We start from the raw sequence: 25,025 nt of genomic DNA, 5'->3' as shown, positions 1-25,025 counted from the left end.
CTACAGTCCATTGTATGTTAGAAATAATTACTAATAAATACATTATAGTTTATAAATGGCACATGTAGTTCAGTGGACAGAGCGTCTATTTCCTAAGCAGAAGGTCGTAGGTTTGACCCCTACCTTGCGCGTCTTCAGGCCTTTTTTTGTTTCTATTTGGTTCCAAAATACGGAGCCTTATTTTGCTTGTGTTATTTTCGTTTCTTTCAAATTCAAATTTATTTCACAAGGCTATATGCTTCCTTTTTTTTGTGTTTCCATTCAGTACCAAATTATGGAGTCTTATTTGTCTGTTGTATTTTTTCTTTTAGAAAGCTTTTCATTCACTTTTGATTTTCTTAGCGATACCAAGGTTATGCATACGGTACACATATTACCCTTATTTGTTAATATATTACCCTTATTTTACCAGTTGTACAGAAGTCGCTACTTATGTTATGCTGGAAGGGGCAAACCTAAATGTGGGAGGTCACAATACCAAGTTTACAAAAAAGAAAAAGGGTATAGATCTTGAAAATAGGATCTAAAAATGTTATAGAAAATGGAGATGCATATGTTTTTTCTTTTTTGCCAATTTATATGTCAAAACACCTTTTCTTAAAAATAATTTTAATTTTATCGAATGTGTAACACTAACTTTGATGTTGGAAGACAAACATTATATATATACAGGAGTACATACTAGTTTTCCTATATATATATATATATATATATATATATATATATATATATATTCTTCCTATTTCCAAGCAGATTTTAATCTGGTTTGATTGGACTTGTTGAACCTTCCAGCCCACAGGTGCTGGAAATTTGAAGCAAAGTTATTTCTTTCAAACTATATGTGGTGGGAGATAGTTGATTGAGACCAGTGAGACTACCACTGCCTAGTTTGAGATCTTGAGCACACGGTGGCAATGCATACTTTTGCTTCCGTCCACCTAAATTCATGTCTCATTTTTTACACGGATGACTATTGATGGCATTCTTTTGAGGTATCCAAAATAATGATATCGACACATCGGCAGCAATCTCGAATCACATGAGAAGAAAAGCACAATACAAAATGGCAAATTCATCGGTGCACCATGTTATCTGCCACAAACTGGACCCTTCATTTTCCATAATACTCCACACTTGTAAATATTTAATAAGAATTAAACCCACAATAGAATGCGATACTCAGTTACACTAGAGAATTTAATTTATTCGCAGCATTACTATATGAGGTGTGGTAAATCTCTCTCTCTCTCTCTCTCTCTCTCTCTCTCTCTCTCTCTCTCTCTCTCTCTCTCTCTCTCTCTCTCTGTTCATGGGCACTTACATATTTTCTTTCCTAGGTTGCTAGGGGGACTTATGTTGTCATGCATGAAGCGGTGGTTTTGGACACTGGTGTGCGTTGTGTGAGGTGTCAGTTGAGGGATTTATTGGGGCTCAACTCCATCAAAAATAATTTCTAGAATATAAAGGAGAGCTTCTTTGCCAGGCTGGTATCTTGCCATCACACTGAAGAACTTGACAGGAGAGAGGGAGAGAGAGAGAGAGAGAGAGACGGACGAGAGGAGAGAAGCATCCTCCAACCCCGGAGCTCAACCTGGTAAGGGATTCATCATTCGGTTCCCTCTCAACTCTGCTGTGTTCTCCAATAGTGTTCTTGGAAGATGCATAGGTTTCGTCATAAATTATGGGCTTATGGCTACGGCCGTGTATTTGCAATCGAAAAACCATTTCTTGTTCATTGTTCCTCCGGGAGGTTTCCCGTCTTGTACGTGTGGAAGTACAGTTGTATGATTCCATCGGTTTCAGCATGTAACCGTCGAGAATTAGAGACACTGATCCTAATATTGAGGGCAAGGTTGATTTCACCTTTGTCTATTTCCATGTTCCATGTTAGAAGGTTGAAAAAAATCTTTGATCTGCAATCCCCAACCCCACAGCTTAATAATTCAAAGAATTAGCTAGAGTTTCATCTATTATTCGTGAATTTCATGAATGTTTCCCTACGAATTAATAGATGTTCATCCATTTTCCCCTTATGTTGAGACAGAATTGTTGATGCATGGGATGCATACAAGAGCATAAAGTTATGCACTTATTGTTTTGCAGATGGAATACTCTGTGATGCCCAATTCCTGATTGCTGAAACCTACAATACAGTCCCATACTGTCATGTGATCGAATAACTTAGCCCCAAAATTTTCTGAAACATGGGTGACATTCCCGAGCCGGGAGCTGCCATGACCATGCCGGAGCCGTTGTCTTGCCTCACCCTGCGAGTCTTCTACCTGAGGGTGAGCAGGTGCGAGGTCGACGAGTCGATGCTGGACACTCTCACCCTCACTCACACTCCACTCACTCCCGACACCGTCCTGAAAGCGGGTGGCAGGGATCAGCAACCAGGCGTCAGCAATGGCAACGTGTCCTGCACCCTCCGCAGAGACCGCGTCGATGCGGCATCGGAGGAGGTCACCTTCGTCAGCACGGAGACCGTGAGGATGGCCGGCAGCGTGCGGTTCGAGGTCCAGAACAAGGACGAGAGGCTGCTCGTCGGGATCCTGGAGATGTGCGACGCGGAGAGCTTAGGTGGGGACGTGACGATGAAGGAGAAGAGCGGAGGCAAGAAGAAGAGCTGGGTCATGAAGTTCCAGGTCGCGACGCAGCGCGGGTCGGGGTTTCTGAGGAGCGGCAGGGAGACGAAGCTGCCGCCGACGGTCGAGGTGTACGTCGCGGGCGTGTCCCGTGGCACGCCGATCGTGTTCACCAAGGCGATGCAGCTGCGGTTCAGGAGGAGGCGTCAGGTGAAGGCGTTCATGGACCCGATCCCGGAGTGCGGCGAGCAGGCGGAGGACACGAAAGAAATGGCTCAGAAGCATGATCCAGAGGTAGGTGTCAGAGAATTCCCAATCTTTGTCTGACAATCATTTCTTGCACAATTAGAATTCTGATCACAGCGTGTTCCATTATGTTCGTTTCGTTCAATTCAGAGAAGTTTCGTTCATTTTTTTTCGACACGGGGAATTTTACAACCAAGTTTTACAGCACCAACTGAACAAGAGGTAGAACTAGAAATAACGATGATACAAATCATCGTCTAGACTAACGAACAGGAGTTTCTAAAAAGCCCATACAGACCGAAGGACAGCAGATATAAAACTAACAGGAGTTCACAGACAAAAAAAGGGTAGTAGCGTAACACAGCAGGACCATTTTCCACACGCTAGCGTAACCCAGCAGGGTAGTAAAAGTCCTTATTCACCTCGCAATATATCCTCTTTGCTCATATATTTAAGCAAATCTGCTCAAATTTTTAGAAAATGACACATACGAAAAATGATTTCACTTGGGTCACGAGTCAACTTCTTTTCATAGCAAGCTTTATTTCGAGCTTTCCAAATGGCCAAGCAAATCGCTGCTAGTCCAATCACATAGAAAGTTTTGCCATTGGGCAAATGAGTTTCTATCGGCAAGTAAAACTGATGAAGGGAATTAGGTATAGAATCAGCGACAATACATAGAGCCACAAAGCCCCATACTACCTTAGTAATGGGACACAGAAAGAGAAGGTGTTGGGATCTCTCTCTTTGAGTGCAAAAATAGCAAGTACCACCACCCGTCCAATTTCGTCTAATTATATCATCTTTAGTGAACAAAGTATTTTGTCCTAGGAGCCACAGAAATTTTTTTTTATCTTCATAGGGTTCTTGGCTTTCCAAATATGACCAACAGTATGGTTAGGAGAATCTGTCATAATCCAGTTGTAAACAGATTTAATAGTAAAAAAACTCTTTTTTGTCATGAGCCCAAACAATCTCATCTTCAGAATCAGTGAGATGAAAATTGTGTATCCAACCCAGAATTATATTCCACTGATCCTGGAGCACAGGACAAGTTTCGTTCATTAGCCACTATCAACCGAAACAACTGAACTGCTGGGTCTTGTGCGCAGGAATCGGAGTACAGGTGCTATAAGCCTGACCCAGACGCAGACGACAACGAGAGCCTGTACATGAGATCCGCAGGGCCTGAAGGTGAAGAGTACAGCGAGCTATCATGGTTCACCGCCGGCGTGAGGGTCGGCGTCGGCATCAGCCTGGGCATCTGCCTCGGCGTCGGCATCGGCGCCGGCCTCCTGGTCCGTTCCTACCAGTCCACCTCGAGGACCCTGAAGCGGCGGCTCATCTCAAGCCTGCTCTGAAATCTGAACCGACGACAAGCCTAGCATTCCAGCGCAGCAAGACCCAACAACACAATTGCTTGCCTGCGCTTCTCTGATCGGTGCCTAATTCCTAAAGCTTTTCAGTGATGCAAAGACGTGGATGCTCAAACGTTCTTGGCTCGCTACGCCGAATGTGCCTGCTGTATATCCTAGTGCTGTTACTTACAAGGAAAGCACTTTCTCACTGCATCTCTCTTCAATCCGTCCTGATGCTGTTGTGTCGCCGCTTCCGACGGCTACGAGGTGGCGCGCGGGCAGCAAGCGCCTGCATGGCTGCATTTCTAGTTTACCAAGTAGCTAAATCGGTCGTTTCAATGTCTTCTGAAACGTTGTGTTGTGTTCTGATTTGTGAAGCTGCCTGCATGGCTGCATTTCTAGTTTACCAAGTAACTTCGGGTGTCCATCCGGGCCCACATGCAGAGACAGTCTTTCCATCAGCCGCGTTATTTAGTTGCCATGACCATCTGTGTATATAGAAAGATCCCTCGTCCATTGTTTGCCCCTCTCGATTCTGATACAAGCATCAAACTAATGGCAATGCACGTCGAAGTGGAGGAGGAGGAGCAGGGCGCGCCCGCCACATTGTTCCTCCGCCGGGCCATGGCGTACGGGCCCAGCCGATGGAGGACGACTCCGTCGTACCTGATGGACGGCGGCGGCGCGGCCGTGGGCGGGAGATGGCCATGCTACCCGCCGTGCCGCGCGCGGTCGCCGTCAGCTTCAGTCTGCCCGCCCGGCGCGTGCGACGACGACAGCGGCGAGTGCGGCGAGGCTGCTCTGTGGGATGCTCAACCGCGCCGTCTTGAGGGGTGGGGCCGAGGCCGGGGCCAGGGTGGAGGAGGCTACGGTGCCGGCGCCGGAGGCGAGCAAGGAGAGGAGGCGGCCTGTCGTCGTGGCGGCCAGCCGGTGCAGGGCTGATGCTAGTGCGCTACCGAACACCGATACTGCGTTGTATTGTGTTCGTCCGTGATTTCAATTTGGAAAGCTCCATTGATTTACTTTCTTATTCGAGAAACATATTGTTTTTCTGATCATCACCCACTGGGAGCGCCGTTTGGGAAACTAAGTCGAGATATATCTTGATTTAATTATGATGAGTTATTGATAACGTTCGAGCTGAGTTTAATTTAGTTAGCATGTGTTTGTTGATACTAGTTCTAGTTTATGACTAATTTGAGTTGGAGAAAAAAAAATTGGTGTGTTTGTTTGAGTTCAAGAAAAATAAACTCACCGAAATATTCGGTCTCTGGAAGTTAGCTTGACCGGATAGTTCAGTGTTGTGTTGACAAGAACGTTAGAGTAATTTTTGTCTATGAGAAGAAATCTGAACGATACACCAGATAGTTTGATGTGGGCTACAAGAGTTCATCGGAGTATTTCCTACAGAAAAGAAATCTTTCAGAGGAAAATGAAGTTTAATCCATCGGATGATCCGGTGATTCCATCAGCGAGCGCCAGAGTATTGTTTAGTGCGTGGCAAAGTTTGAAATTTGAGTTTGGCGCTAAAACCGAAGTAGCCACCGGATAGTCCAGTGTTTGTGTTTATGAACACTGAATGGTACACCAGACTAATTCTTGCAGAGATGTTGCTAGTCACTGATCAAGTGGAATTGAACTCACCGAACATTCCGGTGACTGAAGGGTTTACACCGGAAGCTTGCGTCGGATCTTTTCTTGTAGAAAGCATTTTTCTAGGTGCAAAATGAATCTAAGCTCACCGGATGATCTGATGTTCAGGAATAAAACACACTGGAACATCCGGTGTTCTCGAGTTCTGTGAAATGTGCATTGAACTGAGGATTTTTGTTTTGAGCTAACCTAGAGATAGTTTAGAGTGTGAGAAACATGTTTGCTTGTTTCATGGTTTGCAGGAAATGGAAGTGACTTGGCGGTCCACGATGAGATGATCGGGGCCAAGTGGGAGGCTTGGTGCTGGACGATCAAAGATGTCGGATGAAGTCAAGGGTGATCCTAGTGGTACACGTGGAGTTCAAGTAAAGCATGGATAGAGAAGTATGAAGACAGTGTGTTGATAAAGTCAAGCAAAGGGGATGACGATGTAAGTGATAAGGTGGCCCAAGGGATCGGGAGCGGGAGAGACTTGCAAGTGATCAATATCTCAAGATAGAGTACATACGTCAACATCGGAGCGCTTGCTTGAGGTAAAGCAAGTGGCGGCTAGTCACACTTTAAGAAGCGTTCTAGGGTTTCACGGTTTGACCATAAAACCGTGGGAAGACTAGAGGGTCATGTGGCATCATCGTGAAGCTTACGTTGAGGTGAAGCTAAGTCATAAAGAAGTCATGGACGTTCAATAGAAGGAGCAAAATCTAGACCAAAATACCCTGGTGGTACGTAGAAGTGCACTATCGGTGAATGGTATTTTTGGAATAAGAAAATTTAAGGGCCAAGAAAACTCTCAATGGTTATAAATAGAGAGGTAGAGCTGTGAGATAGTCTTGAGCCAGCCATTTAAGAGCCTTTTAATAGGTTTTAGAGAAGAGGAGAGGACATGCTTACTCTTTTTAGTAGGCTAGAGCTTTTGTGAGAAAAAATAATTTTGTAATCTGTCAAAAATAAGATTGACTCATGTGCTTAATGAAGATTATTTTATTGCATGAGCTTATGTTCATCTCCTTCTAGTCTCTTTCTTTAGGTTTCCTTGCCTTCGGTGCAAGTTTTTTTATTTTCTTGTTAATTTTCGTTTTTGCTTTTGAATGACAATTTTTCAACCTTAGAAGGTTGTTCTTCTTGTTGCTAGAGTCATAAATGTTCATATTCTTATGTATTTTGAGAAGGTCTTGAATTCTCTTGCCTCTAGACTATAACTTGGAGAGTTGCTTCTTTAGGTGACTGTCATTTGCTTTGTTCTTCGTTTAAGTTTCAAGCTTTTGTGCACAAAGACATATGTAATGGTCTTGAATAGAGTTTATGGCTCATATTTCATCCGTGAAGTCATGTTACCTTAGAACTTTATCTCTTGCATTGTCTCTCTAAAGATTATACCTCTGTTTGTACATTTTTCAGAGAGTTGGGTGAATAAGGAGTAGGCCACCTTTTTCAAAAAAAATTGTAAGGCGCCTATTCACCCTCTCCCATCTAGTCGCCTATCTCGTTCCTACATTGCTTAATTCTGCGTTGAGCTTTTGTTAACTTGACAACCAAAAAGTTTTGGAACTCATTGAACAAGTTAAAAAAATCTCAGGAGGGTCCGATTGAAGTTCGCTGGGATGGACAAAGCCATGCGTAGTTCACTCTCGCTCTTCTTCTTCCTCCTTCTTTTCTCCTTCTCCGACGAGATCTCCCTCCCTCCAGTGAGCCCCATGCATGTGCCTCCTCCTCCAACGTCTCTGGTGAGCTATTCATCGTGCCCTCAGCACCACACCATCCTCCATCTCTGTTTCCAGTTGTTCCCCGCCATTGAGACCATTGCTACGCTAACCTGACTTGGCCGAGATGTTTCCTTGGCTACCTTGCTGCCTTCAGCTTCAGCAACGCCACCGTCGCCTCACCGCTCTACCACGCCGCCACCCACCACCGGTTTGATGGTCGCTCCAAGCCATCCCTTTAAACCTGACCCAACCCATCCTGAACCCTAACCCAAGTAGTGATAGTGGCACGAGGAGGAAGAGAGAACAAACACACGTGGCTTGCTATCAGTGAGGAAAGAAGGGTGTGGGCGGACGCGATGATTCCTGATCCTAGGATGGAAGGATTTGTAGGAGCAGAACGTTGCGTGCACCTCTATATCCAAAACGTTGCTCTATTCGACACGGAGCGCACCAACGACTTGGAACACAATTTTTTTCTCTCTCTTTTTTGAGAATAGGAACACAATGGCTCGTAGCGACAGATGGGGCTTCGCAATAAAAAACAATGAATCTTGCACATGCTAGATTGAAAACTAGTTGAATTGATCCTCTTTGGGTCTATCTAGACTAGTATAGGCGACCTAGCTTCCTCGACTACACTGATAATGATTTGGCTAAGGAAAAAAATCCATTTTACCCCTGAACTATTGGTCCAATTTGAAAGATCATCCGCAACCGAGATACCAGAAATATAACCCCCTCATGTTTGGAAACTGGATGTGGAACCCCCCCCCCCCCCCATTGCCGAATCTAAGCCATTTTGGTCTAACGTGGCGCATAAATCCCTATTTTTGGTCTGACGTGGTGCTGGAGTGTCGCACGTGTTGGTGAAGGCGGAGGCACTGGCGATGGATGCTCCGACGATGGTGGGGAGGGACCCGACCCTACCGGGGCAGCGTCCCAGGCGCCAACGTTCTTGAATCGACCAAGCCTGATATGGAGCACGATGTGGCTGACATTATGCGCCTCCCGATGCTTCTTCTCCTCCTCGATGTTCGGCTCGATGGATGATGTGTTCGCAGCGGCGAGGGTGCGAGCGAGGAGTGAGGTGCAGCAAAGCGGACACATGGCGTTGGAGCGGAGCTAGACGTCAATGCACTCTTTGCTCTGATCCCAATTTAATTCCTACAAAAATGACTGATTAATCCCCTGCCCCGCCTGTCGCTTCATGCTCTAGCCATTCCCGTCCCCCCGACATGCTACCTCCATCGTCGTGTCTGCCGTAATGATGCACCCCACATCCTCCTCCTCTCGTTCCTCGACCGGCGGAGGCAGGGCCCACCACCACCATGGTCACCATGTCTCCGTCTCCCTATCGCTGTCGATGTGCAGGCACATATCGTCGGCGACGCTCGATCTCCTTAGCCTACTGTTCGTGCTCTTCTCGCTCGCCTCCTCGCTCACACACGTCTCCTGTGCGCTCTCCCCTCTGGTCCCCTCACTGCCTGTCGTCACCGCGCTCAACTATGTTACGGCTGCGCTACCCTACCTCGCAACAACGTTCGTGCTCTCCGCCGCTACCTTCCTCTCCTGTCATCGGCTCCCGCACTGCTGGTGCCGCAACCCGCACCGTCGTGGGCTCAGGAAGGCTCTCAAGTTCGATGTCTAGCTACAGACCGAGGAGGCCGTGCTCATCGACACAGGGAGTACCGTCGGCGGTGCAGACGCCTCCATATGGCGCGAGATCGAGGTGCTTCCATGGAAGGGAGGGCAGGGCGGGAACAATCCGAACTACGAGTGCCTCCGCGTGGAGCTCTAGTAGATGGCGTCACCCAAAACAGGGATTTATGCGCCACGTCGGACCAAAACCGGCTTAGATTTGGCTCTGGGGGGGTTCCACATCTGGTTTCCAAATATGAGGGGGTTATATTTCTAGTATTCCGCAACGGTTGCGGGTGGTTTTTCAAATTGGACCAATAGTTAAAGGGGTAAAATATATTTTTTTTCTTTGGCTAAATTAGGGATGACAATCGGGTACGACGGATATAGGTAGTGCTCACCCATACTCGTACCCATCGGTTTTTTACCCACCCGTGGATGTACCCACGAATGTCTGTGGGTGAAGAGCCGCCCCCAAACCCGTTACCCGCGGGTACCTCTTATCCGCGGGTATACCCGTTTACCCGTGGGGCGGCATGGCAGCGGCAGCGAGACAGGACAATGGGGTGGGCCGAGGCGGGGCGGGGCGACGCAGCGGGGTGGCGCAGGGAGGCACGGGGTGGCAGCGGCGAGACGGGTTGGGCTGGGGCGGTGCGACGTGGGGCGGCATCGGTGAGACGAAGCGGCACTGGCATGGCGAGGTGGGTCATGACGAGGTATTTATATGATGTAGAATGTTAGGATTTGGAGATGAGATATTTATATAACGGGTATATGGGTTTCATATGTATGAATATACCTTATCCATATCCTTACTCGTTTATCTGTCGGGTAGTGTTTTTTACCCACGAACATACATGTGGATACCATTTGCTATCTACCCTACTCTATTCGGATATTTAACCGTGGTTAAACAGATAATCGGGATAAATTGTCATCTGTAGGTTAAATAGGTCCAACTTGTTAATGACTTCGGCACTATCGTTCGAATTGGCAGGCGCAGCTTGAGCCTTGATGTTACAAAAAGCATTAGCAAAACAAGTACTGACAAGTAAAACAAATCTTAATTAGACCCTGCTACTACACTTGATGCGATGGTCTTGAACCTTCCAATATCTTCCTTAGTATGTGTAAGAAATACAAATCTCAATGTAAATATGGTGTGTGTGAGTCGTGTGTGCTGTTTTACCCTTAAAAAATATAGACCCTGCTACTTTTCATGTCCCTAAGCCTAACACACACCAAAACATATAGACCCTGCTACGTGACAGCAATGTTCTTTTTGACTCTTTTTTTTGTGTAATCACATGACGGATCAGCAAATAGCAACAAAACAAAAACAAAAAGAAAAAAAGACACTAGCCTGTATACATTGATCAAGTTCTGCTTGTCTGAGTCCACTGAAACTAATACATACCCAAGCAGCACCAGCAAAGACAGGGACACAGCAGAAATAGGCATGAAGTATTCAGAGATGTCAGGTATATATTCATTTTCCAGAGATCTCTAGGCTCTAGCTAGGAGTATTAATCAAGATAGACACCGAACGGAACACTATACCAACTAGTGATTAATTCCATAATCAAGCCACCTAATGGCGACAGCATAGTTTCCCTTACTGGAATGCCATCGAAAACGTCTTGATGCTCGCAAGTCGCAATGATCATGGTATGGAGCCAGGCGTCTACGAAGCTGACCTCCCAACGGCATCGCTTGGCCGGGATCCCAGGGTTTTCTGCAACCGCCAATCGATATAACTGATTGATTCGACAAACGAAGGACACGAGAGGTTACAGTGCCGTCACGTAACTTTCTGAGCGATTTAGGAAAAATGATTACCTTCGCTGTTTCTGCCTTCTTTGTGGATGCAAGAACAGTACTATGATGCTATCTTTTTTCCAACTGAAATGTATGGTGCTTTTGTTTCAAAACTGAACTGAATGGTTCTATTTTCCTTGTGGAATCTTAGTTTTGCATCAGGAGTTTTCGTATGTAGGGGCATTTCTTTACTGCTCAAATCTAAATACTATAACCAGTCCAGCTCAACAATTATTTCGACCCAAGTCCTCCATTGTTCATACTGTATTATATAAATCAGCAAGGTGGCTCACGAAAATTGTGCGGCTAGACCATTATACTTGTCATAATACTACTTTCTAAGATGATTTTTCCCCAAAATAATGCCAACAATCATGCCCTTACTTCTCTCATCGGAGAACGCATCTAGGAGATGAATAAACAGTAAGTAAACTTTTCCACTGGGATTAAGCAATTATGGACCGACTTAAACTACTGCTAAGCGACTTTTATTATGAATAATCATATGATGGTGGTTGCTTGTCATCTGTCATTTATCATCTATTTCCCATCTTAATAAGTTCTCACAGCTTTGCTTATGCATACGAATCATGGTGCATTTATGATCCACATAGAACTATGGATAGTTGAATTGCTACAACTATATGAAAATTTTTATATAGGCCTATAAAATGGTTTATACAACCGCGCATTAGGGCTGCTGGATCTGTTATCATTTTCTATATCACTAAAGTTTGCATGTAAGTTAAAGAGGGATTTTACTTATGCCCCAATTTAGAAAGAATAAAAAGTCTTTAGACGATCTATAACGATTTATTATGAATGTAAGTGTAGTGTGCAGCCAAATTATTTGAAAAGGACCAATAATATTTTGTATATGGTTCCAGATTCATTTAATTTGAAAGTTTGCAGTTCTATTTTTTGTTTGGAAAGCTTACAAAGCTATATTTCTTTAAAACAATCAAGCAGGAGAGTTGATTATATTGATAAGAAAAAGGAACCTGATGGGAAATTACAGTTAAACGAAACAAAAAAGAAAAAAGAAAGCAAAAAAGAGAGCATGTGGTCCAGCAAAGGCCCAAGAGTTGGCTTCACCCTTTATCCTTTGTACGGGAGAGCCGGTTGTTCCATTCTTTTGAAGGTCCTGGTATTGCATTCCTTCCTAATCTCCCAACAGGCAAGGATGATGAGAGACTTAAGTCCTTGTTTTGGCAGGTTTGGGATAGATGCCATCCCTGTCTACCATTGGTGAATGGAGCTGGATTGTTACCAGGTTATCGGCTTGAAAGATGGTTGTAACACCCAATCTGCCAGGTATTCCTAGATTCGTCGTGATAATCTACACTCGTCGAACAGGTGAAGCCCTATTTCAGGATCCTTTCTGCACAGAAGGTGGCGTGAATTGTGGGGCCAGGCTCTCTTAGCCAGCCTGTTCGATGTCTATAATCTATTTTGATTTTCCAGCCATGCAAAGGGTTTGCATCTTGGCAGTGCCCTCACCTGCCAGATTAGATATTTGAAATTTGTTTCCATGGAGCCTAGGAACTATGCTTCGTAAGCCAAAGCCGCCGTGTACTCCCCTCACGTGTAAACTTCCAGGAGATCGCATCCTGAACGAAGGGCTACAATTGCACTTAGGCAACCGCAGACCAGAGCAGTACGTAATCAACGATCCACCTGATCGTGATATGAGGTGGTAGGGCTAGATCACTTATCCAATGCTTATCTGCAATGGCCTCCTGCAAATTCCTATGTTTTCCCCTTGACGTGGAGAAAAGGTTCGAAGCAATGTCTCACGGCCTATGGCCTTGCAGCCACGCCGAGTCCCAGAGCGAGGCGGTTTCCCCATTCCCTGTTGTCCGTGTGAGTGCATAGGGATTTGGAACCTTTCCCAGAGTCATCTTTTCACTCTTTCCATAACCAACGTAATCGCAATGCTCTTGCAAACTTCTGAAGGTTTAGGATTCCTAGTCCACCTTTGCTTAGCGACCTACACACCCTGCTCCGATTGATCTTGCGCTTGCCACCCATGAGGGCCTCATTACCGAACCAGAGAAATTGCATTCTCATGCGGTCGATGGCTTTGAGTATTTGTTGTGGAGCCTTTAGGGCCGCAAGGAAGTATATCGGTTCGGCAGTAAGCACCGCTTTGACAAGAGTCGGTCTTCCGCTATGGGCGATGAGTTTTCTCTACCATCTCGCAAAGGTGGCCGCCGTTTTGTCCACAAGTTGTTGGAGATCTACTCGCTTAAAACGGCCAACTGCTAGGGGCAGTCCGAAGTATTTGATGGGGAAGGAGGCACACGTTGCTGATAGTTCCTCGAGGATGTAGTCTAGCGGTAGGTCCGCACATCTTATCGGCACGACTAGCGATTTTTGAAAGTTGGTTCGCAGGCCAGTAGCCTCATCGAATAAGCTCAAGATGGTCGGTAGAGCTATCACTTCTTCCCTTCGCGGGGATATGAACAGAGTAGCGTCTTCAGATCGACAAAGCTTCGTCTGCTCCTCGCAAAAAGAACAGAAAAGAAGAAAGGACAAAGCTCGTCTGCAACCACCAAACAGGCTGACACAGATTGAGCGCTTGGATGCTCCTACGGCTCGATGAAAAACTCGAAGCTTAAGAGTTAGTTTAGCTCGTATCTAGCTCGGTTCGGCTCGACTCATTCTAAAATCTAACAAATCGAGTTAAAGTTTTAGCTCGTGAGCCAAATGAGCCAGCCCCATCTTCTTCACTTCATTTCACTATATCATCGGTTTGCTCATTGGTCATCTTCATTTTTGATAGAGAGACTCTCGTCAGTCTACTTGACTTTTTATTGGTCAGCTTTTTTCCCTTCTATTATTTCTTCAAGCTTTGCATGTATAGATATATGTGTGGGGAACATTATTTCATATTTTTTTAGGAATATTTTATTCTAATAGCAGAATATATATAGATGGATCTGTCTATTACTATGCTACATGTAAATTTGAAAAATATTCAGAAAAGATTCAGTTTACAACAATTATACCTCTGATTAAACCATGCAAAAAAGTAATATATTTGTAGATATCATTGTTATTATTGTATAATTTTATCGATGTATTTTTTAGTAAATATTTATATTCTTTTCATTATGGTAACAAGTTGCTCTCTTAAAAAAAAAAGTGACGAGCTGCTCGTGAGCCAAATGAGCCGAGCAGAACTGGCTTTTTTCTTATTATATTAAACGAGTCATATGAGTTGAGCCCAAATGAGCTGAGATGACTCGTTATCCAATCCTAGATGCCCCTCAGCGTAGGCAGTGGCGAAGCTAGGTAGAGGTAAATCAAAATTGTAGAAGCAATTATTTTATTTTAATCATGTGGATCAGAGTAAATTAAACTTTAAAACTAATATTTATTTTGGATTATATATTTAGTATCACCATAATTTTAATTCGAGCTTCACACCTGAGCGTAGGAGCCAGAACAAGTGCAGGATCGGGAATGGTGAAGAAACTGATAAAGATGGCAAGAATCTCTGTGCGTGCCTTTACCTTCAAGTTACTCAGCTAGTAACATGCATGACAAAGTAACAGGCTGAACTGGACCCTTGCTGTGCATTGTTTGGTGGCCTGCTAACTAATTTGAACATGTCGAAACAAGAGGTTTCATAAAAACAAAGAACTGTAAATGCAAAACAAATGTTACTTGTGTTTGGCAATACTTTCAGTATAACACTGTTAGTGGTAGCATTAGTACTTACTTACTCCCAGATACATTTAATAAGACAATTTTTTATATGCCACTGAATATTAAAGAAGTTCTTGATTTACCATTGAATATTAATGAAATTCTCGATTTACTACTTAAAAGAATAATAGTTCATTCCCTGCCATCACTTTTTTTTCCTTTCCTTGCGTGAGATAGCTGTAATAATGGAGTTAACAGCAGTGGCACCCAAAGGATGAAAAAACTAAAATTATCATCCCCTGTGTGCCACTACTAACATCTCCATTATGAAGGCAGTGACACTTAGGAGATAAAAAAACTAAATTGATGTCATGAAAGAGAAGATGACTTTTTCAGTGTCAAATTGAGAAATCTATTAACATACGCTACTACAAAATAGCTTTTCACTGCCTGTTCCAAGCTGGCTTTCACTGCCTGTTTTGGAACTTACAGTACGCAATGGGCAGTGATAGTCGGATTGCTATCACTATTGGCTATTGTCCATTAGCAGTATTGCCATTTTCCATAAACAAAAAATAAATAAAATAAATCTCGTTCGGCCCCACGCCTACTTGAAAGGATTGGTGACGTCCTAAGAGTGAGTGAATTAGAATACTTAAAACCTAATTGGCTCTAAAAACTTCACAAGATAAACCAATATTAATTTCTATCTAAATGTGCTCTAGGTTATTTAGTATGTCTATTCTTCCGACTGTAAGAGTTTTGTAACCTATAATCAATCCTAGCAAAACTACTCTAGAAAGGTAAATTGTAAGTATGTAAATACGAAAATGTAAATAAGTTAGACCGGAGCTTGAGCTACCAAGACAAGGGTCTCCGTATCCTAGTACAAGTTTCTTGTCGTCGCTCTACACTAAGTCGGAGGGTCAACAAGTTTGAGCCGCCAAAGGCTCAAGGTGTCGGTGAGTCACCAAAGTTCTAAGGTGTCGATGTACCACTCGGTACATGGTAGGATTACTCCTTAATCCACCATCTATGTTGCAGCACCTAGCAACACTTCTCTCTAGGCCTATAAACACTAATCACTATCTAATCTTATGCTTAATTTCCTTAAATGATAACTTTAAGTATTACGGTGGCTTGGATGTCTTCTCAAGTGTCTAACAGAAATTAGGTGGCTAGGCAACGGCTAAATTTAGATCTCTAGCCTATAAATACCCTTTCACTTCGTTTCACTTAGATTCCTAGCGACCTAGAGGAATTCATATAATGTGTATGTCATCAAGAAGCAAGATAGAGCAGTTGAGTTGATTTGTAAGTCCCTAATTAAAAAGTTAAGGACATCATTAGTGTTTGAAGAGTAGCATATATCTAGCTGTAGTCTAGACTTGATCTTGATCAAGTGAATCTATTGGCTTATTACTCTTGGTTGTTAGCAACACCTAACTGGTCTTGTTAATTGGAGGTGTTCTCTGTGAGCTTTTGGAGTTCTTGTAGGAGCCCCAAGACAGGTTTGTACTTGGTTTGATGGTCGTCAATTCGGAGATAGAGAAGTGACAAACATGAGGGAGCACTTGGATCTTGGTTACTTAAGAGGGAACGGTATTCTTAGTAGATTCACCAATAAGGACTAGGGGGTGCCAACTTCTCCATACCTCGGAAAAAATCTGGTGTCCTCTTGCCTATTTTTTTACTAGTCTGCATTTACTTTAAGCATTTACATTCTTGCAAGCTTTTATTTTCGTATTTTTCTTAGTATCTTTGCTTGCTAGTTTGTTAGCCTTGTTCTAACTTATTCATGTAGTCGCATTTTCTTTCATCTAGGTTAAGGTTGCTACTTGTTCTAAAAATCGGTAGAAGTTTTTAATTAGAGCCCAATTCACCTCCCTCTTGGACCATTCGATCCTTTTACCGTGCATATACAACTCAGAACACCAGACCATCTGACATGTAGCATCTTCGATCTTCTTCTTCTAGAAATGCTCTAGTATGCACTATATTCATGTACGGACCTTCCGGTGTATACAGTTACCACGAGCTGAAATGTTTCGGCATGTACAAACTCCTCTACGCCGGACCGACGTGTGCAATTTCTTTATGACTTCTCTAATGCAATTAATCTTTGTCCCTACTTCGGTGACTTCTTCATGTATTGTATTTACGAGACATACTAAAGCATATACTTGATAAGTATATTAGTCACATTGACTATGTTGTTATTAATCATCAAAATCACATACATGCCTAAAGAAGATCATGTTCGCTACACCATAGCACAAATGGTCGTTGTGGAAGCCGACTAGCGCATGGCCACCGTGGAAACCGAGGAGTGCACAGTCACCGTGGAGGAGAGAAGGCCATGAAAGAGGTTGCACCCGTGCCGAAGCCTCACATCTGCTACTCCTCTACTCACTTCACCCTAAATCTGGTTGCCATGGATCTCACCCTCGCCCTCTTGCCTGATCTGTCACACGTGTGTAATGAGAGGAAGCCTCATCGGATCCGTGAGCTCCTCGACCTCCATACGCCAGATCTATGAGCTCCTAGAGCTCCACATCGTTGGATTCATGTGGAGGGCGATGAGGGCGGCAAATGTGAGGTTGGGTGGAGCGATGGGAGGTGAGTAGCGACAACAGTGAGCGAGATCGAGTGAGGAGATAGAGACACAAAGAGAGAGAGAGCGCAAGGAGTGAGGATGTGAGGTGCTCAAGACTTAGATTTTTTAGGATGGGATGAGCGGATGTGAATGTGAGACAAACTAGATTCAATATAAATTTTGGATCTGACATGTGTTTCACTGCAGATTTAAATTAAAAACTAACAGTGATAATACCATTATTGACTTATGGCTAGAGCTAACAGTGATATTTGACTATTCCTATCGGTTCTTATTAGTAACCGGCATTGATGATCTTTTTCTTACGAACCGGCAGACGTCTATCATAATCGGTTCTTAGCTAAATCAGCAGCGATGAGCTAGTAAATATGATCATTTGTACCGTAGTGATACAGTAGCAAACAGGAAATCACTCGCATCTAAGTGCCCAGCATATTAGCTTTTCTCGCATCAAAGTGACCGTATGATCGTTGGTGATCCCGGACGGACAGCGACTAATTGCGAGTCCACGAAAAGAGGGACCTGGAGGGCCCGGGGAACAGTCGTGCTTGAACAAATCGTACGACTTGCAACGCCCCCCGATCGAGCTACCCCCGAGCTCCACCATTAATCCAGCCAGCCGGCCGCCGGCGTCGACCTACACTTGCATGCTGGCATGGCGCCGGCGTCGACCTACCCTTGCATGCTGGCATGGCTCCGACGTACTTGTCGCTCCGGCCGCCATTGTTGCTCTTGGTTAGGTTGACATGAACGTGCTGCGAAGCTTATACATATGATAGATGATGAAATGTAGCTCTTGGATTCTGAAACCTGAATAATCACAAGAGATGATAATTAATGCGTGCACGGACGATCAATAATTGGTATGGGTCCATCGAGTCCTGTATAACCATCAGATCAGATGGCCGTCGTCGGTGAATCATTCATGCGTGTTATGGATTAGAGCGCGATTGATGTGAGTCTCGTGATCTTTTAATTGCGTATATATGCATGCCACTGCTTTTCTTCGCAGAGACTCAGGTTTATTGTTTAGTGCAATTTGTTTACTAGCCAGAAGGCTCTCTTGAAGTACGTACTCCAGGCAGGAATTCAGAATCCTCTCTTAATTTGCAATTTGTCCACGTATCGGAACTTTGCGCGATGCCAACGAAACCTGAAAATGCAAGTTCATACAGACTTTGACGCATACCTTATCTCAACTACCGATCTATTCCACTGAAATTCATCTATAGGATGATTTTCCTTATTTATTATATGATTTTTTAATATATTTCTCTAACATAAATCTTAATGTAAATAAATGTTCTTAATAAATCATATGTGTGCGAGGACCTATGAAAATTTCGCATTCAACAAACAACCATACCGCAAAAGAAAGAAGCATTCCGTGACGCGAGTTGGGTGGATACAAGCAATAGGGCCGGCATGGGAGCGTTGAGGGCAGAGTGCACCAACGTAGTGATTAAGACATGATCACCCGAGTTTTTTTTCCATGTCGAGTGAGAACCGGTAAACTGAAACCACAATAAGATATCTTCAACTATATTCTTTTTATTTTATTCTTTTTCTAATTCTTTTTTTTATTTTCTTTCATCTTTAATAATTTCTCTTCAAATAGAATCATGAAGAAAAATAAGATAAAATCTTAAGATAAAAAGAATAGAAGCGTAAAGAAAACCGTATAAAATTGTTAAAGCTTTAAAAAATGAAAACATGACCCACTAAAGAAAACTGTTAAGAGATAGTCTAAAAAGCCTAGAACAACACACACCTCCCAGCTCTTTTGCACGCTTTGCTTTCCAAGCCAATCAACCCGCGCCGAGGGCGGAGGCACGGGCTTGTTTTTTTATCGGCCAACCTGTGTCAGACTACTCTGCTGCCTCGCCTCGTCGCTTTCCCGGCAACCTCAACCTCCCAAGAACCTGAACGTTGCAGATCAAAACCTTAATCCAAAAGGATAATCCAATCCAAGGTTGCTTGTTTGTCACTATCCAAGGCTCCCGAGTTTAATTACTACCTCTATTTTTATTTACTTGTCACAAATTTTTTACTATAGCAATTTTATTTACATTTTTTTAAAAAAATATAAATATCTAAAATTTTCTTATCATTAAATTCGTCGTGAAATATACTTTATTAGTATTGTATACTTTTAAACATTCATAATTTTTTTTATAAAAATATAAAATTTAATAAATTACTAAAAAAACAGTAGTATTACCTTTCAGAAAGGAGAGGGCAGGATCTGTGATCGATGTGGGTTAATATATACTCCTAACGTGTCTTTCAGGTGGGGCCATGGAGAGACTGTGACGTCTGAAAAGATCACAGAAGCTAAATCTAATAGATTGACGGGACCGCGAGGTATGTTCGAGAAATAGTAATGTCTGAGCTGGCTGGTTCATCAATCATCCATCGGATGCTGTTGGCAGCTTAGGAAACGGAGCTGTTTATTCGCGCCTCAGATGCGTATGCTCCGTGGCGGACACAGATCTGGTGAGTAGGGGCTCTCTTCTTTTTTCACCTTCACCGTTACCTCCTCTCTCTTTTCCTTCTCTTTTCTCCACCTCCACCTCGTGGACTTACAACCGGTGGAAGGAGGAGGGGTTGTCGATCCGCTGTATGCTTGCGATAGGTGTATAAGGATGTGGAGGTGACTATTACTTCATGAACACACACAATCTGGGAGGAGCGTGTTCGATGCAGCAGCAGCATCATCATCATGATGCGTTCCCAGGCCAAATTGGAAGTTGCAAGACGATAAACAAAGTGTATGACTGAGCTCAGCTGTCGTAGTGATCCTTATCACGGAGTACTACGAGCGGTCGTATACTGTACATGCGTAAGTACACACGTACAGAGCATCTGTGCATGCGTCAATAGCTTCCTACACGCAGCTGCTGCTGCAGGGGCAACAGATCCCGGCGATTGGGCGGGCGCAGCGCTCCCGCTGGGAGGAGCAGAAGCTGCAGAGCCGTGGGACCATCCTTAATCATTTCTCTTTCATTTTGTTTCCTTCATAATTCTTTTTTCTATTTCTATTCTTTTTATTTTTTTAATTTTTAATAATTTTTCTTTGAATAAATTCATAAATAGAAAAGAGAATCCCGTCCTAGAAAACGAACAAAAATCATTAGAGTACTGAATAGAAAAAAAATTAAAAAAAAATCTAGATCATTAAAAAAATCCGTTAGATATAGTCTCGTAGGGCCCTGTTCCTGGGCTCACGGGACGGCCTCCACCCAACGACCGAGTCACGCATGGCACACCAAAACAAAAACACACGCATCCCATAGAACGCCACCGGTAGGCCTGGGCCACCGATTCATCGATGCCTGCCGCCATCAATTTGCCTTCAAAGATCGTCGTGCGCTAACAGCTTAACAATGTTTCTGTTCAGATGTCGATTAGCGTATTCCATGCAGTTACCATAGACAATAGTACCTTTGCATTTGGGTTTCTGTTTAGATGTCACTCAACATGCTAGTGCTAATTATTGATAAAAAAGACTCGTATTTGCGAAATCAATACTAATGTTTCGAACATAACACGATCTCTAATATAAATATTTGATCACTATTCTTTATTAAAATACATTTATAAAATCGAATAAAAATAAAATATTATAAAAATATTTTTAAGAAAATTTACACGATTTTTATATTTTATGTTAAATATTTAAATAATTATTAATAATTAAAATTTTAAAATTTGACGGAACCTGTACAAAACATAGCATCTGGAGGTAGCATGTCGCTGCCTCAGCTATGAATGCACGGATTATTTGAGAAATGATTAAGAAAATATCAAAATTGATGGGTCAGGCCCACGGAGCACCGAGGCCACCAACGTTAACAACGACAAACTCCCACGACTCCATAGGACAGAGCAGCAGCTGCTGTGCTGCCTAGGACACGCTCCGCTTCCCTCCACTCCCTCTGCTGCCTAACGGGTCGCGCGGCCCCACCGCCCAGAGCCGCGAGCTCCGCCGCCAATGGACGGCGCCGGGACCTCCCTCCTCGGCTTGCCAGTTCCCGCCGCTGGCGCCGCCGCCGCCGCTCTCATCGTCCTCCTCGTCTTCGCGGCGGCCGCGGCCGCCGCGTTCTTCGCGCGCCGGCGGGGCGCCAAACCGACCTCTCTTTCGCGCGTCGAGCACGCGCCCTCCTCCGGCTCCGGATCCTCCCGTCCGGCGTCGACGTCCGCGCGCAAGGTCAAGGCCGACGCGGAGGCCGCCGAGGCCGGCGCGGGCGCGGGCGCGAGCTCCTCCGACGTGGCCAGCTCGTCCGCGGCCGCGAGCTCGCTGGAGTCGCCGGCGAGGAAGAAGGTGGAAATACGGGTCGGCGGGGCCCCGGGGGTGGAGATGGGGTGGGGGAGGTGGTACGAGCTGGCGGAGCTGGAGGCCGCCACGGGCGGGTTCCACAAGGAGAACGTGGTCGGGGAAGGAGGATACGGCACGGTATACCGCGGCGTGCTCGACGGCGGCGAGGTGGTCGCGGTCAAGGACTTGTTTGATCACAAGTGAGTACTCTGTTCTTGTTTGATCATGGTCCAAGCGTCAAGATTAAGCATCACTCCACTTTCAGATAAAAAATGACAAGTGAGTACTCTGTTCTTGTTTGATCATGGTGAAAGCGTCAAGCTTAAGCATCACTCCACTTTCAGATAAAAAAAAATGACAACTGAGTACTCTGTTCTTGTTTGATCATGGTCCAAGCGCCAAGCTTAAGTATTACTCCACTTTCAGATAAAAAAATGCCCATGTATAAAAGAAATTAACCGCGGTAGTACCAATACAATTTGCTACTTTCCTTTTGTTTTTCTGATGTAAATGCCTAAAGTCTGTGCTGGTACTGTACTACTCTTTGAGGATTGGATTTGGACAACGGGTGTACGTTTGATGCTTTCCTAGACTGCATGCATTTCTTTGTCAATTGTCAAATTACGTGGGGGTAGTTGTAGTTTTGCTGTTGGTGTGGCTTCAAGATTGTCAATTATTATTATGGTCATGTAAAAAAAAACCTGTAAAACATGCTTTTATTACCTTAAAAGCAATACTTCTGACTTTTATGAACAATGTGAATCTTCATTTCTAGGCAACTGAATTGTACAGTTTGAATCAATAGAGTGCTTTGCAACTAACCATTCCTGTGAGCACAACATTTTTTGCCCCCGAAAAGATCAATGAGAACCTCTCAAGAATCTGTGCATTTTAGCTCTCGAAAAACAAGAGAAAAAGGTTTATAATCTGAATCCTTTTCGTCTTTGCCAAAAAAAACCAAATGGTTGATCTTTGAGAGCTTTAGAGTTAGTGAGGATCAGAATCTTCAGATGGTCATTTTGACTGAACGACCACAAGTCCCTGAAGAAAATCAATTTCTAGCAAGAAAATCATAGACAATGCAGGCACGTCCACACCTTAATCATTAGTATCCCTGTGTGCATGATTATTGATATGAGTGATCTCGATGATCCTGCGACTGGATTAAATGTAGCGTATGTCAACAAATGATTTTAAAAAAAAAAGAGAGATAAATTTATTTTCTCCAGGCTACGTATGATTGTGATATGAGTAGGTGACTCTTTTTTGTGCTTTTGTGTGATGGCCCGTATATATCCATCTACTTGTTGGTTGAGCTTGTCGGCAGTCATATGCACCGATCAATCCTTTCTTTCAAGAAAAGATAAAGCAGAGGAAAGGCAAAGCGATGACCAAGCTTTTCCTTTTCAGATCGTAGACATATAAATCCAGCTAAAATATGCAATGTTATGAACTTTGAAGCTGTTTTAGCTTTCAAGCAAATCAAATGCATGCACGTGGGTTTCTGATTATTGGCACCGAAGAAACAGTTATTTCTGTTTCTTACCTCCACGATACCATGCTAGGACATTTACAGCAAAGCTCGAGATGAAATGCTTGAGAAATTAGAAGTTTCTACGGAGATAGCTCCAGTACAAGATCAATGATTTTAAGCAACTAGGAACGTTGAGTGAAATTGTGATTTGTCTTAGGGGTCAGGCTGAGAAGGAATTCAAGGTGGAGGTTGAAACCATCGGCAAAGTGAGGCACAAGCACCTTGTGGGCCTCATCGGGTACTGCGCAGAAGGGCCTAAACGGTGAGCACATACCACTTCTGAATTCTCCTGAACAACTGTCGGCCACTGATCATTGTTTGGTGATACTCACTGGCCTGTGGTAATGCCATGAATTTGTGCTCACAGGATGCTCGTGTATGAGTTCGTCGAAAATGGCAACTTGGAGCAGTGGCTGCATGGCGACGTCGGGCCTGTCAGCCCGTTGACGTGGGAAATACGGATGAAGATCGCCGTCGGAACAGCCAAAGGGTGTGTTTACGATGGCAGTTCACCGATACACGATCATGTTCTATTCATTTCATTCATCGTAATAAGCGCGAGAATGCAAATGTTGCTGCGTTCGCTCATGTGTCATCTGTGCAGCATAGCGTACCTGCACGAAGGCCTGGAGCCGAAAGTGGTGCACCGAGACATCAAGTCCAGCAACATCCTTCTGGACAAGAAATGGAACCCCAAGGTGTCCGACTTCGGAATGGCCAAGGTCCTGGGCTCCGGCTCCAGCTACGTGACCACCCGTGTGATGGGCACATTCGGGTACGCCACCCTGCTCATACATCTCTCTGTGTCAATTCAGTACAACCAGTACGACGATCTCTAAGCACCAGTCCTCTGACGAAAACTCAACCTCTGCAGGTACGTGGCTCCCGAGTACGCGTCCACGGGCATGCTGAACGAGAGCAGCGACATCTACAGCTTCGGCGTGCTGATGATGGAGCTCATCACCGGGCGGAGCCCCGTGGACTACAACAGACCCGCCGGCGAGGTGAACCTGGTGGAGTGGTTCAAGGGGATGGTGGGGAGCCGGCGCGTGGAGGACCTGGTGGACCCGCGCATCGAGGCGCCGCCGCCGCCGCGGGCGCTGAACAAGGTGCTGCTGGTCTGCCTCCGGTGCATCGACTCCGACGCGCACAAACGGCCCAAGATGGGGCAGATCGTGCACATGCTCGAGGGCGACGAGTTCCCCTTCCGAACGGTGCGCCCTTCTCACCTGTCCTCCGATGCCACTGCGATCTGGTACTCGCCGCGGCCTTGACATGTGAGTGGCGTCCTTGGTTTTGCGTGATGCAGGAGCACCGCTCGCCGCGGGCGTCTCACAGGACGTCGACGGGGACGCGGCCGTCGCTTCTGTCCGAAAACGTCGGGACCGATGACTCGGACAAGTCGATGTGGAGATGAGCGAGCTGTCAGCAACCGCCCGCGACGTAGGAGGAGCTGGACTGACTTTTTTACCGGTGTACATTTTTGTTTATTCGCGGCGAGATGGAGGATTTCTGATGATGTTCGTTTCGTTTTGTGGTGCTTGACGTAATGTATGGTTTGACTGAGTGACGGACACACGGTTGATAATTTTTCTGATTATGCTGTGCCGGCTGACCAAACGTGGCGATAATGGTAGGCATAAAATAGATTTTCGGTTTAGGGTTTATTTGACCGAGTCCTAATTCTAAAAATTCAGCTCTAGGAATTCATAGCTATGGATACACAGAGAGTGTTTTGTCATATATTTTGTTAACATTTTAGTTTAAAAATAAAAACTTAAACTATTTTATTTTAACTTATAAACTTAAAATCTGATATAGACTTTCAAGTTGTGTTCACCAGGAGACTCGGTTTGTTTCCTGAACAAGCTGATCCAGCCTTTTCTGCCAAGTGGCGTAGT

The 25,025-nt window shown here is 44.5% G+C and overlaps 2 protein-coding genes and 1 pseudogene across 4 annotated transcripts; all 3 read left to right on the top strand.

Annotated features, from left to right (window-relative positions):
• The first annotated feature begins 1,112 nt into the window (after positions 1–1,112).
• Positions 1,113–4,397, top strand: LOC133916585 (uncharacterized protein At1g01500-like). 3 transcript variants are annotated; one of them, XM_062360320.1, is made up of 4 exons: positions 1,113–1,226; positions 1,338–1,594; positions 2,104–2,879; positions 3,944–4,397. In XM_062360320.1, exons 3-4 carry the CDS (start codon positions 2,205–2,207, stop codon positions 4,190–4,192), a joined length of 924 nt encoding a protein of 307 aa, XP_062216304.1. In that variant the 5' UTR covers positions 1,113–1,226; positions 1,338–1,594; positions 2,104–2,204; the 3' UTR covers positions 4,193–4,397. The 3 variants fall into 3 exon arrangements, with proteins under 3 accessions (XP_062216304.1, XP_062216305.1, XP_062216303.1); XM_062360321.1 differs by lacking the exon at positions 1,113–1,226 and having other exon boundaries at positions 1,283–1,594; positions 2,045–2,879; XM_062360319.1 differs by lacking the exon at positions 1,113–1,226 and having other exon boundaries at positions 1,284–1,594.
• A 4,412-nt stretch (positions 4,398–8,809) lies between these two features.
• On the top strand, positions 8,810–9,343 carry LOC133914416 (uncharacterized protein At5g19025-like; annotated as a pseudogene).
• Positions 9,344–21,114: 11,771 nt separating this feature from the next.
• On the top strand, positions 21,115–24,721 carry LOC133916583 (probable receptor-like serine/threonine-protein kinase At4g34500). The gene is made up of 6 exons (XM_062360318.1): positions 21,115–21,790; positions 23,282–23,386; positions 23,492–23,614; positions 23,729–23,899; positions 23,999–24,338; positions 24,434–24,721. The coding sequence occupies exons 1-6, from the start codon at positions 21,267–21,269 to the stop codon at positions 24,539–24,541; spliced, it is 1,371 nt and encodes a 456-aa protein (XP_062216302.1). The 5' UTR covers positions 21,115–21,266; the 3' UTR covers positions 24,542–24,721.
• The last annotated feature ends 304 nt before the right edge of the window (positions 24,722–25,025 follow it).

This window comes from Phragmites australis, chromosome 4 (genome assembly GCF_958298935.1).
Source record: "Phragmites australis chromosome 4, lpPhrAust1.1, whole genome shotgun sequence".
Classification (NCBI taxonomy): domain Eukaryota; kingdom Viridiplantae; phylum Streptophyta; class Magnoliopsida; order Poales; family Poaceae; genus Phragmites; species Phragmites australis.
Note: the sequence above shows the minus strand (reverse complement) of the source record. Positions and strands in the feature narration are given on the sequence as shown.

Bases quoted from the DNA above. Each gene is read 5' to 3' on its own strand.
- LOC133916585 (XM_062360320.1), top strand. From the start codon at position 2,205: ATGGGTGACATTCCCGAGCCGGGAGCTGCCATGACCATGCCGGAGCCG. The intron at 2,880-3,943 runs GTAGGTGTCAGA...TCTTGTGCGCAG, and splicing joins CTCAGAAGCATGATCCAGAG to GAATCGGAGTACAGGTGCTA.
- LOC133916583 (XM_062360318.1), top strand. From the start codon at position 21,267: ATGGACGGCGCCGGGACCTCCCTCCTCGGCTTGCCAGTTCCCGCCGCT. The intron at 23,387-23,491 runs GTGAGCACATAC...TTGTGCTCACAG, and splicing joins TGCGCAGAAGGGCCTAAACG to GATGCTCGTGTATGAGTTCG. The intron at 24,339-24,433 runs GTGCGCCCTTCT...TGCGTGATGCAG, and splicing joins ACGAGTTCCCCTTCCGAACG to GAGCACCGCTCGCCGCGGGC.